We start from the raw sequence: 13063 nt of genomic DNA on the forward strand, positions 1-13063 counted from the left end.
TGTTTCTTGGGTTGATGTTTTAAATGTTGATGGTTTTAAATAGGCAGCTAGAAAATGTCAAATATTTACTTATTGTGGAATCATTTAAAAAAGGACCACAACAGCCTGCCCATCCTTACATGTCTGTGCTACAGTAAGACAGTGCAACTACTGCAAATATTTTGGCTATCAAGCCATTATCATTGAACAACACAAATTCAGAAAACATGTTTATTGATATCAGCAAACAAATACACAATATTCTGCAGATCTGTTACAAGGTTGGGGTCAATTTACTTTAACTAAAAGCACATTTTATTTCGTTAAAAAAAAAAAGTAAGTCAACACAAAGGAATTTACTGCAACCCTGCTGCACCACAATGTTCACTCTAAATCTCATTTAACTATGATATGACTAGCATAAGAAAGTGATGATTTGTTTATCATCTGAACTCTGTTTGAATCACAAAGTATTTCATGAGCATGCCTATGTACATTAGAAAAAATATCAGTATAAAGTTTGATTGCATAGAATAATTGAAAATGATTTCAAAATACATGAACTGAACTAAATAACTACAACTAGTAACTAAATAAGTAATAACTAAACTAAACTAAAAAATAAAGAGTGTTTCATGCTGGGTCCAGCTGGCTCACATAATTGAACACTTATCCATTCTGGCTCCAGTCTAAAAGAGAAAAGATCAACAAAGTCACCATCACATCAATCATTTCAAAATAAAGGCAGAATAAGTTGTCAACCGAACACTTTGAAAGAAGCGCTCACCTTGCGAGGGGAGCTGGCGCTGAACACGTAGGACTGAGGAAGTAGACCCTCGGAGATCCCTCCGCTGCGGAAGGAGGAGCGGGAGGCCGAGGTCACGGAGCAGTGGCTGCCGGGTTTGTCTGAAGGAAGTCCGCAGGAGCCGCAGACCACCGTCCGGCTCCGCAGATTGTACTCGCTGTCTCCACAGGTGCTGTGAGCCACCTGCTGAGATCGGGCGTGAACACGAGAACACATTACGGAGGCTGTGGTGAAAACTGCCCCGAAAAAAACAAAGATTGTTTTATTTTGAAAATTAAGTAGATCAAAGGTGTCAAACGCAAGGCCCGCCACGTCTTTTCATGTGGCCCCTGGCGGCTTGATAGACATATGATCACCTTTAATTAAAGACATTTAAGAAAAATATCCTGTGCTTTTATTTTGAAGGTATCAAATTAAATGGATTTATGTTATAATATTCGAGAAATGCTCTTATGTACAATATTTCTACACTCGAATAAACATGAATCAAATGCAAAGAGAGTTATTTAACAATATGTTGGGCAGTAGTTTATACGTTTGCCTCCCTTTGAGGGCGGCCATGATGCCGATGTGAACATGAGTCTGACCCCCCTGTGGGGAATCCTGCTGACGGCCTTTTGTCCTCACAGATCTCTGTGGTATGCATTATACTCACCATGCTGTCATCTTCCTCTTCAAACTGCGTGCGGGTGACCTTCCTCATTGCCATTTCCTGGAGGAAAATAGCTCAGTTTATAATACAGCTGAACTATAAGGTTCAAATAAAGGAACACACGTCTGAAGGGGGATTTATAATACTTCTCCGTTGGCGTTGATCAGGGTGGTCTGGAACAGGTCTCCGGTGCCCCAGGACGGCTGAGTCTTCCACACCAGGTCAGAGGGGGGGTTGTGGGTCCCTCCAGCACCAGAGGACCAGATCTGTGAGCCCGGGGTCAAAGGTGAGGGTGAGTTATCTGTCGCAGTGTTCGTCCCTCTTCTATGACTTGTGCCGAGTGACGGTGATCCTTACCGTGACCGTCTGGCCGGCCTTCAGGGTGAATTTTACCGGGAACTTGAAGATGATCGGAGCACCGGACCCCACCTGCCGCTTCACCTGCCAGTTGCCCACGTTCTGATCCTGGTGGGTTTGCACAACAAGTCGGCGTGTCAGATCAGAGTGCTGTATTGTGACAGAAACATCGAATCGCCCCGGCGTCTCACTTCATCTGATTTGTTGCTGAGTCGGACGTATTTCCCGTCCAGGTCCACCTCGTCCACGGTGAGCCGCCCGCTGGCCGAGGCCTGCTGGGCGATGCGAGTGCGAGCCACGGCCCCGCCCGCGATGCTCGAGGCCTCGCTGTCGGCGTCGTTGGGGCGGAGCCTCTTGGCGGGAGAGCCCTGGGCGCCGTAGAGGACCGAGCGGGATTGAACCGCCGAGCTAGAGTTGCGACTCCCTGTCATCTTGGCGGCCGGCGGGCTCGGAGTGAGGCGGAGCCTGCAAGGGGGCGAGAGGTGTTGAGAGGTGGAGAAACAAGTCCAACTGGCAACTCTGTAGCACAGAGGAATGGCAGGACTCTTATTTTGTTAACGTACCTCTGCTCCTCTCCCTCCAGCAGCTTCCTGTACGCACATATCTCCATATCCAGAGCCAGCTTGACGTCCAGGAGCTCCTGGTACTCGTCCAGCTGCTGCTGCATCCGCTGCCTCATCTCGGCCATCTCTCTGTCCTTCTCCCCCAGGCGGCGGCGGGTGGAGTCGCGCTCCCGAGACAGGGCGTCCTCCAGGTCCCTCAGCTTCGCCTCGCGGGCCGCCAGCTGCACGGAACAGAGAGGATCATCGAGGTGCGAACGCCTCAGCGTCACGGGAGCGTCACGCAACGAACACGCCGCGTGACGATCGACATCTCGCCGACGCCCCCCATGGGAACTCTGAGTGTGACCTGCGGGAGCTGCTCCTCACCTGTTTCTGCAGCTCGCTGAGCTGAGAGGACATGGACTCCAGGCGGATCCGGGTCTGCTGGAGCTCCTCGTGTACGGCCCCCACCATGTGGCTGCTCCGGTCCGCCGACTGGCGAGCGTTCTCCAGCTGACGGAGAGAAACAACGAGGTAGAGCGAGACTAATATCCCAAGGGTCACAACTTTGCGGCTCCTTCAAAATAAAACGTTGCTTTCCCGATTTGTAAGAATCGTTTTGACCGATACTTTATCTTGTCCGGTGCTCTACCTTGCAGTTGTAGGTCTTCTCGATCTCCTCTTTGTACATTGTGATCTGCAGCTCGTGCTGGTTGCGCATGTCGGTCAGCGCGTCGGCCAGCTTGCTTTCGAAATCCTGCACGTGGCCGCTGTCCACCTCCACCATACGAGACTCTTGGCGCCGCTTCGTCTCCCGCAGTTCCTGTGGATTGGATCACGAAAGAAAAATGTCACTCCCGACCCCACGCACACACACAAGACCAAGACAGAAGCAGTAGAGAAAGTTCCTTTTCTCAGGGAGTCTGACCTCGTTTTGGATGCTCCTGCAGAACTCCAGCTCCTCTTTGATGGTCTGGAGGCGATTCTCTCCGTCGACCCTCCGGAGCATCTCATCCTGCAGCTGCTTCTTGGCGTCGGACAAACTGGTGTCCAGCTGAGAGAGGAGCAGGATATTAGTGTGAAGCAAATACAGAGCCTGGGTCCCCCACTGACCCTCATGAACAGAGCCCGGTTCCCCACTGACCCTCATGAACAGAGCCCGGTTCCCCACTGACCCTCATGAACAGAGCCCGGTTCCCCACTGACCCTCATGAACAGAGCCCGGTTCCCCCACTGACCCTCATGAACAGAGCCCGGTTCCCCACTGACCCTCATGAACAGAGCCCGGTTCCCCCACTGACCCTCATGAACAGAGCCCGGTTCCCCCACTGACCCTCATGAACAGAGCCTGGTTCCCCCACTGACCCTCATGAACAGAGCCCGGTTCCCCCACTGACCCTCATGAACAGAGCCTGGTTCCCCCACTGACCCTCATGAACAGAGCCCGGTTCCCCCACTGACCCTCATGAACAGAGCCTGGTTCCCCAACTGACTGACTCTTCCCCAGGACAATTTACTTGCGCTCACTCCCCTGCACATCACTTAATTCTTCACTTAAATCCACTTAAATACACATAAATAAGCGTGTCACTTTAAACTGACTTACTCTGGTTAAAGTTCTGAAACCTTTCATCTGTGCACTTTATCTTGTATTTATATTCTTAATTCTCGCCCTGTGTTGATTGTGGTTCATGTTCTTGTCTATTGTCGCACCACCGTGGCACATTCCTTGTATGTGAACACATACGTGCTCTAAAAGGTCCTGATCCTGATACAGGAGAGTGAAGCGACTGCTCTTCAATCGACATGAACGGGCTCCGGCAGCCGAGGCAGAAAGGCTGAAGTCGGCAAAGAAAACCAAACGCGCCGACGCTGAACAATGTATTTAACTTAACTAGAGAAGCTGGAGGCAGGAATGGGGTTGTGAAACGAGTCTGACATCAGAGTGGAAACAAACAAGGGGAGGGTCGAGCGTGGGTTCGATTGAGGTTACCTTGGCAACCTGCGCCTTGAGGTCCCTGTTTTCCACCTCGAGGCTTCTCTTCTCTCCCAGAGCCGTAGACAAGGACGCATCCTTGTTGTTCAGCAGGGCCTCCAGGTCTTTGATCCTCAGCAGCGCCACGGCCAAATCGGACTCCTTCTTGGTGTTCCTGCGACCGACAACAGGGTGTTAAGTTTCATCTTCCCGGTCTGTGTGACTTATGACTAAAACACGACACCCGTTACACCACATGTCATTTCAGCTAACGCTTTTATCCAAAAGCGACTTCCGATCACGTTCCATTAATACAGCTCGACACAGCTACAGGGAGCACTTCAGGGTTAAGTGTCTTGAGCACATCGACGAGGGCGGGGATTGAACCGCCAACCTGTGGTGCACCGACAGATATGCTAGAGAGGTTCATGTCATTTATGTTCGCTTTCTCTCATTCCAGGCTTCCTGATTGTTTTCACCTGTCATCACACCTGTCTCCTATACTCATCAGTGTCAGCCCCGCCCCTGATTGGTCCCACCTGTGTCTTGTTACATGTGCTTAAATTCCCCTGTCTCCCAGTGTTCCTTGTCAGTTCGTCTTGTCTTTTGCCATGATCAGGTCAGGGTATTTTGTGCTCTTGAAAAGTTTTTGATCCCTCACTACGTGAGCGCTTTCATTTGCTCACTGCAGAACTGAAAAATAAAGTACTTACAAATACTTTATCTCTGGCTCCCGGGTCGTGCAATTGGGTCCTACTTCCTAAGTGTCTGAGTTCGTAACAGAACGAACTGACCATTATGGACCCAGCCGACCCAAGAACGCTTCACGCCGCTCTGTCGGTACAGGGCGTGACGATTTTTCATCACGAGGAAAAGCTGGACAAAGTCAGCCAGGAAATACAAGAGCTGAGAGGACGCCAGGCCGGGGTTCAGGAAGAATTATCTACACAGATGCAACAACTGGTTGCCCAAATGAATAATTTTTTCACTCATCAACAGACTGCTCCTCCGGTGACGTCATCCACAGCTGAGAGTTTGCCTGTCAAAACTCCAGCTGACTACCCAGGTCAGGCTGTTTCTTCCCCTTTACGGCTGGCTCTTCCGGAGAGATTTTCCGGAGACTCTTCGAATTGCAGAGCCTTTCTGGTACAGTGTGATCTGCATTTCCAACACAACCCAGCAGCTTTTTTATCTGAGCATGGTAAAGTGGCGTTTATTGTGTCTCATTTAACGGGAAGAGCTGCAGCCTGGGCTACTGCAGAATGGTCTAGAGACACCGAACTATGTTACTCATTGGCCGATTTCATAGAGACTATGAGCCGCATTTTTGACCACTCATCGCCTGCTACGGAGGCCAGCAGAAGACTGTTTCAAATACGTCAGCTCAACCATCAGGTGGTTGATTATGCCATCGAGTTTCGTACAGCAGCAGCGGACAGCGGATGGAATGTTCCGGCTCTTCGTGACGCCTTCATGACAGGACTTTCGGAACCGATAAAGGACCAGCTGGCTCCATTGGAGACACCCCGGGATCTGGAATCCCTCATCGCTGTGGCCATCCGGATCGATAACCGTCTTCGGGAAAGAGAGAGGGAGCGTCGACGCAACCGAGTTGTTATTCCCAGCTTCCAGAATTCGCCTCGGAGGGTCGCGCCGCCAGCTGAGGATTTCCAGCTCATGTTACCGGACCATCAGAGGACTACACTTCCGAATGACTCCGGTGAACCCATGCAGCTTGGAAGAACCAGGCTTTCGCTGGAGGAGAGGCAGCGCCGTCTACGGGAGGGTTGCTGTTTCTACTGCGGCCAGCCGGGTCATCAACTCGCTTCATGCCGGTAAAGATCGTGCTCACCAGTCAAAAGGAGGGCGCTGGTGAGCAAGTTTCCCGCAGACTTCCCTCCTCGACCTGTTACTCAGGTAGACATTTGTATTAACAATCAGACCATTGACCAGGGTGTGTTAATAGACTCAGGGGCTGACGAAAGCCTTATAGACTGGGGCCTAGTCAAACAGCTAAAAATAAAAACTGTCCCGCTATCTCATCCTGTTAGTGCCAGTGCCTTAGACGGCCGCTTGTTGTTCACAGTTACCCATTGCACTGAGCCCATACGGATTACTATAAATAAGGACCATACCGAGAGCATGCAATTTCATATTTTTGAGTCGGCTCAGTACCCGATTATTTTGGGGTTTCCTTGGCTGAAGATCCACAATCCTCACATAGACTGGCTTTCAGGGAAAGTTAAGGAATGGGGAGAGGATTGTAAGGGCAGGTGTAAACTTTCGCAACCTGTTAATGCACCAACAGACTCTAGTAGGATCATTATAGATCACCCTGACTATCCTGATCTACAGAAGGTACCTTCCTGTTACCATGATTTAAAGGAAGTTTTAACAAGTCTAAAGCCTTGTCGCTACCTCCTCACCGAGATTTTGACTGTCCCATTGATCTCTTACCGAGCCCCATTCCCAAGGGGAGACTTTACTCGATTTCGAGACCTGAGAGAACAGCAATGGATGAATACATCTCCTCTTCACTCAAATCAGGGATTATCCGTCCTTCATCGTCTCCAGCCGGAGCGGATTCTTTGTGGGAAAGAAAGACGGGTCTCTGAGACCTTGCATAGACTACAGTCCACTAAATGACATTACGGTGAAGAACCGCTATCCTCTGCCACTCATGTCATCTGCTTTTGAACTGCTTCAAACGGCCAAGATATTCACCAAGTTGGATTTAAGAAATGCATATCACTTGGTTAGAATAAGAAAAGGGGATGAGTGGAAGACTGGATTCAACACTCAGAATGGTCACTGAGTACTTGGTACTGCCTTTTGGCCTGTGCAATGCACCGCTGTTTTCAAGCTTTGGTGAATGAGGTTTTGCGGAATTCTTGAATATTTCAGTGTTTGTGTATCTGGATGACATACTGATTTTCTCCCCAGACGCTAAATCTCATGTTAACCATGTCCGCCAGGTTTTGCAGAAACTACTGGAGAATCAGCTATATGTCAAGGCAGAGAAGTGCGAGTTCCACACAGAAGAGGTGTCTTTCTTAGGATACATAGTCTCACCTAATCATATCCAAATGGATCCTGCGAAAGTCAGTGCAGTATCCCAGTGGCCCACACCAGACTCCAGGAAAAAGGTTCAGCAGTTCCTAGGATTTGCTAACTTCTATAGGAAGTTTATTAGGAATTTCAGTTCTGTTGCTGCCCCTCTGCATGTTCTGACTTCTCCTAAGGTTCCTTCAAGTGGACCCCCCAGGCGGATCTCGCTTTCCAACTTCTCAGAGATAGATTCACATCAGCTCCCATACTCACCATTCCAGATCCCCAGCGCCAGTTTATGGTCGAGGTGGATGCTTCCAATGAGGGAATTGGAGGAGTACTGTCTCAACGTTCTGCAGAAGACAACAAAATGCATCCATGTGCTTACCTGTCGCGGAAGTTGACAACGGCAGAGCGGAATTATGATGTGGGAAACAAGGAACTGTTAGCTGTAAAAGCTGCCCTCGAGGAATGGAGACACTGGCTAGAGGGTGCAGAGCAACCGTTTTAGTCTGGACAGATCACAAGAATCTAGAATATATAAGAAAGGCTAAGCGTCTCAACTCCCGTCAGGCCAGGTGGACACTTTTCTTTAGTAGATTCAACTTCACACTCTCTTTTCGTCCCGGGTCTCAGAATCAAAAACCCGATGCTTTGTCTCGTCTTTACGATCCCGAACCACTTGCGGTAGAGCCCAAGACCATCCTTCCACTTAACCGTGTGATCGGAGCCTTTTCCTGGCAAGTGGAGTCAGACGTTAAAGAGGCAAATGTCATGAATCCAGCACCTAGCGAGTGTCCCAACAATCTGCTGTTTGTTCCTGAGGCTCTTCACTCCAAGGTCATCCACTGGGCTCACTCATCTGTGCTTTCGTGCCATCCGGGAGTAGCAAGAACAATGTTCAGGATTCAACAACGTTTCTGGTGGCCATCCATGAAGAAAAATGTGGCAGAGTATGTAGCGGCTTGTCCGGTGTGTGCGTGTAATAAGACCTCATCTCAAGTTAAGATGGGCTTGCTCCAGCCGCTGCCGATTCCCCAACGTCCTTGGTCACACATTTCGATGGATTTTGTGACAGGATTTCCTTCATCCAGAGGCAAGACTACGGTTCTAACAGTGGTTGATCGATTTTCAAAGATGGCTCACTTCATCCCATTGACCAAGCTTCCCTCTGCCAAAGTCACCGCAGAGGTCATGATGAATCACATATTCCGGATCCATGGATTCCCTAATGACATTGTTTCCGACAGGGTCCACAATTCATTTCCGCTTTCTGGAAAGAGTTTTGTCGACTCATAGGTGCCACCGTCAGCCTGTCATCAGGATATCACCCTCAGTCAAATGGACAGTCGGGGCGTCTGAACCAAGAACTAGAGACTACGCTACGTTGTCTCGTCTCCCGGAACCAGACCACCTGGAGTGACCACCTCACATGGGTCGAGGTTGCCTACAATACCCTTCCTACGGCGGCCACAGGTCTCTCTCCATTCCATTGTGTCAATGGTTTCCAGCCTCCACTTTTCCCTAACAACGAAGAAGAGGTGATGGTTCCATCGGCACATGCCATGATCAGACGTTGTCGCAGAGTTTGGGCTGGTGCTCGCCAGTCTCTTCTCCGAAGTTCAGCTCGGATGAAGGCTGTTGCGGACGTTCATCGCAGGGTCGCTCCCTCCTACAGTCCAGGCCAAAAGGTTTGGCTCTCTACCAAGGACTTACCACTCCATGTCGCCTCAAAGAAACTGGCTCCGAGATTTGTGGGTCCGTTTCCAGTGTCCAGAGTCATCAACCCGGCGTCGGTACGCTTGCAACTCCCCAGGACCTTGAGAGTGCACCCAACGTTTCACGTTAGTAAAATCAAGCCGGTGTGTGAGAGCACACTTGTTCCCGCCTCCAAGCCCCCTCCACCGCCCCAGTTCTTTGAAGGGGGTGAGGTTTACAAGGTCCGTAAGCTACTGGAGGTCCGTAATAGGGGGAGGGGCAAGCAATTCCTGGTAGACTGGAAGGGTTACGGTCCTGAGGCTAGAAGCTGGGTAGCTGCTTCATTTATCGTAGACAAGACTCTTATCCACGACTTTTACAATCAGCCTGGGCCATCAGGAGTTGGCCCTAGAGGGGGGGGTACTGTGGTGCACCGACAGATATGCTAGAGAGGTTCATGTCATTTATGTTCGCTTTCTCTCATTCCAGGCTTCCTGATTGTTTTCACCTGTCATCACACCTGTCTCCTATACTCATCAGTGTCAGCCCCGCCCCTGATTGGTCCCACCTGTGTCTTGTTACATGTGCTTAAATTCCCCTGTCTCCCAGTGTTCCTTGTCAGTTCGTCTTGTCTTTTGCCATGATCAGGTCAGGGTATTTTGTGCTCTTGAAAAGTTTTTGATCCCTCACTACGTGAGCGCTTTCATTTGCTCACTGCAGAACTGAAAAATAAAGTACTTACAAATACTTTATCTCTGGCTCCCGGGTCGTGCAATTGGGTCCTACTTCCTAAGTGTCTGAGTTCGTAACACAACCCCCTGATTGGAAGACGGACCTGCCAACCACTGTCCCACATGCCCCTGACACATCCATTTTTCTTTGGAACTGTGACTGGAAAGTTAATTATTCCAGTTTCCTTCACGCAGTCAAATAAAAAAGAAAAAAAACGTGAGCTATTTTTGCACGAGGATGTAGCCCGAGTCGGGGAGAGACCCCGGTGCGGATGACTCACAGGCCACACTGATCCTCGTCCAATGCGGTCGCACACAAACCACAGCCGCTGAGTGTTTATTTGAGACGCTGCCACGGCAACGGGCTTCGGGCTCTGCCAAACACACGTCGGCCCCGTCGTCTCAATATTTATGGAAAGATAATGGAGGCCAGAGCGGCGGGGCCCCGTACACACTGCCACGTCTTGTGTGCACAGTGATTACTGTGGCGAACAAGGAGGGGAAAGAGTTAGTCACCGGCGTCTGGATGTGGCGGCGTTGGGGGAAGGACTCGGATTCGATGTCCGACGTCAGACCTGCAGTGAGCAACGAGGAGGGTATGCAGGAGCCGGGGAGTGGCCCCGAGGCTCCGGAGGGTGTCGGCAAATAAAGAAGCGTACGGGCTATTCGAAGCTCATGAGCAACCGTGTGCATGCTGAGGCTAACGCGACGATCACCGACACCCTTTAACACGGGGCGGGGAGGAAGATGTGTCTGAGGATGGGATTTCAGGAGCAACATATCTGGTTTCTGGAGAGTCTTCTCCGTTTTATTAGAGCTGAAGCAGCTGGTTAGACGACGCTCGTCTCTTGTGCTGCGAGCCCGAGACCGTTTGGTGAGTTGTTTTAGCTGAACGTCTGTCTCCGTGGCCACGAGTGCTTATTATGGGGTTATAATAAATGCCCAAAGAGTGGCGGAGAAAAGTGGCATCGGGACAAGAGTTATATAAGGTGTGCTACCATTAGCCCGTTAGCTATCGGTCGTACCACGTTGCCGTCAACTGAGTGCATTGAATTGAGTAAAGGTGCATTCGCTTAAAATATTAAAAGTTTCAAAAGTTTATAGACAAAGAAACGACGTCTCACAGACACACGATGGGTTTAGGGGTTTTCAGGCACCCCTAGAAAAGTCCTGCATCCCCTCAGCTCTCGTCCACGTGCATTTACAGTGTGAAGATATCCCCTCTCCCCTTCGTTTGGATTTGGACCGGACCGGTTTGAACCCACCTCGCCTTCAGCTCCTTGTAGTCCTCCCGCAGCTTGCCCAGCTCCAGCTGCAGACGCGCTCGCTCTTTGGCCACCGAGTCCAGGGTCTGGCGGGCGTCGGCCAGCTCGGCCTCGTAGGCGGCCTTCAGGCCCGACAGGCCCCGGCTGATCTCGGTCTCCGACTCGGTGATGCGCAGGCGCAGGCAGGTGTTCTCGCCCTCCAGGAAGCGCACCTTGTCGATGTAGGCGGCCAGCCGGTCGTTGAGGTTGCACAGGTCATCTTTCTCCTGGAGCCGGGTGATGCGGTTGGGCGACATCGGCGAGGCGGCGCCTCGGGGTGTGTTCTTGGGTGTGGACGTTGCCATTTTGATGATTTCCTGAAACAGAAGACCGACTTAATCAGCCTGAAAGTTTGTTCTTTTTATGCAGGATAAATAGATTTATTCATTCTGATGTACAAACGCATCTGTAGGCATCGGACCGTTCAACGTACCGGCTATAATAAATACACACAGAAGAGGAGGGTGGATGAAGTCGGCCTACACATCTACATTCAGCACCCACCACTGTTACTATCCATTCAAGGAGGGTTTTTTTTTACTTTTAAAGAAACTAGCGCGGATCTGTGAGAATAAAAATAGTCATAACTGCGAGTCTAGAATTGGAAACATTAACATAATTCTCTCCAAAGTCTGCACTATTTCCAGAAAAGCTCTCTTTCTGAGTGCAATGGTTCGAACACGTGCCAGACACAAAGAGCACAATTGAGCGAAGATTATCGACTCCACCCTAAAAGTAAAGTCAAGATGTTGCCAAAGTTCACAGGCCTACCTTTTGTACTGCTGCTCCGGAGGAGATAAACGTCTGCTCCGAGTACTTTGGTAGACTTCTCTGTTCACCTCCTTTGTGTTACCTTGAGATCAGAGTTTCCCCTCTCAGGTCTCCAGCTCGGTTCGGTCTGCTACTGCTCTGTCTGCAAATCCATCTGTGGATGCCCATATAGGAAGGAATGAGATGGGAGGAGAGAACTTGGCCTCAAGTTTGGCATTGGTAGGTGATTGTTCCTCCCTCCCTCCCTCTCTCTCTCTCTCTCTCTCTCGCTCTCTCTCTCTCCCACTCTAATGGGTGTGCAGTCTGAGGGAATGAGTCACCCGCTCCTTTAAAGAAATGCACAATGCCATGTGATACAGACACAGGATCATTTTGATGAGTGAGTTCTATTCATTTGCTGTTTCTGACTCAGGCTTCCTCTCCGTGGAGTTTAATATCAACAGGTTTAATATTAAGTCTCCACAGCCAGATGCCAATCTCACTGTTTTGTTCTTCTATTAAAACGTCTGAAAGGTCGCTTCAGGTTTCAGGAATGGGTTTCTTACATAGACTGGGGCACGCCCCCCCCCCCCCACCCTTTTTTCCTCCAGGATGCCTGGAAGTGCCATCAAGACTTCCCTACAGGCCAGAAAGCTGTGATGCAACTGGTGCCGTCTTTATCTTTGTTACACGCCTGGCCCTCAGGAAGCCTGAGTCAGCATGATCCTGTAATACATCAAGAGGTTCTCAGCTGGATTATCTGAGATAGACACACCCCAAGACAACAAACACACAATATTGTTTTCTATTATACTTTATCTGGTTACAATGTTTTTATTTTATGTTTTGTCTGTTAAATAAACATATATACTTTTTAAAATAAAATAGTATATATATATTTGTATAGATAAATCTCTATAGAAATATATTTACATTACATTACATGTCATTTAGCAGACGCTTTTATCCAAAGCGACTTACAATATATATACATTTATTTATATATATGTATCTAAATAAGATATATTTTTTATTTAAATTAATATATATATATTTCTTTATATCTATTTATATGAATACATTATTGTTTATTAATAAATATATATATATGAATAAATATATATATGTGCTTATACATACACAAATATCTATTTTTTAAATATAATATATTCCATTATACAAACCGCTTATCTTTCTTTAGTGTCGCGGGGCTCTGGAGCCG

The 13063-nt window shown here is 49.1% G+C and overlaps 1 protein-coding gene across 2 annotated transcripts; it reads right to left on the bottom strand.

The window, feature by feature from the left end:
• Positions 1-196: 196 nt before the first annotated feature.
• On the bottom strand, positions 197-12383 carry LOC130195070 (lamin-A-like). 2 transcript variants are annotated; one of them, XM_056416468.1, is made up of 13 exons: positions 11863-12383; positions 11053-11408; positions 4329-4485; positions 3264-3389; positions 2988-3158; positions 2723-2848; positions 2357-2577; positions 1985-2258; positions 1794-1901; positions 1583-1702; positions 1440-1496; positions 767-967; positions 197-668 (listed from the first exon to the last, which is right to left on the bottom strand). In XM_056416468.1, the coding sequence occupies exons 2-13, from the start codon at positions 11394-11396 to the stop codon at positions 633-635; spliced, it is 1941 nt and encodes a 646-aa protein (XP_056272443.1). In that variant the 5' UTR covers positions 11397-11408; positions 11863-12383; the 3' UTR covers positions 197-632. The 2 variants fall into 2 exon arrangements, with proteins under 2 accessions (XP_056272443.1, XP_056272355.1); XM_056416380.1 differs by having other exon boundaries at positions 767-970; positions 11863-12382.
• Between the last annotated feature and the right edge of the window lie 680 nt (positions 12384-13063).

This window comes from Pseudoliparis swirei, chromosome 1 (assembly GCF_029220125.1).
Source record: "Pseudoliparis swirei isolate HS2019 ecotype Mariana Trench chromosome 1, NWPU_hadal_v1, whole genome shotgun sequence".
Taxonomy (NCBI): Eukaryota; Metazoa; Chordata; class Actinopteri; order Perciformes; family Liparidae; genus Pseudoliparis; species Pseudoliparis swirei.

Coding starts and splice junctions, on each gene's coding strand:
- LOC130195070 (XM_056416380.1), bottom strand. CDS start 11,396: ATGGCAACGTCCACACCCAAGAACACACCCCGAGGCGCCGCCTCGCCG. Junction 1,703..1,793: donor AGGCCGGCCAGACGGTCACG/GTAAGGATCACC, acceptor CCGGGCTCACAG/ATCTGGTCCTCTGGTGCTGG. Junction 669..766: donor GCGCCAGCTCCCCTCGCAAG/GTGAGCGCTTCT, acceptor TTTCTCTTTTAG/ACTGGAGCCAGAATGGATAA.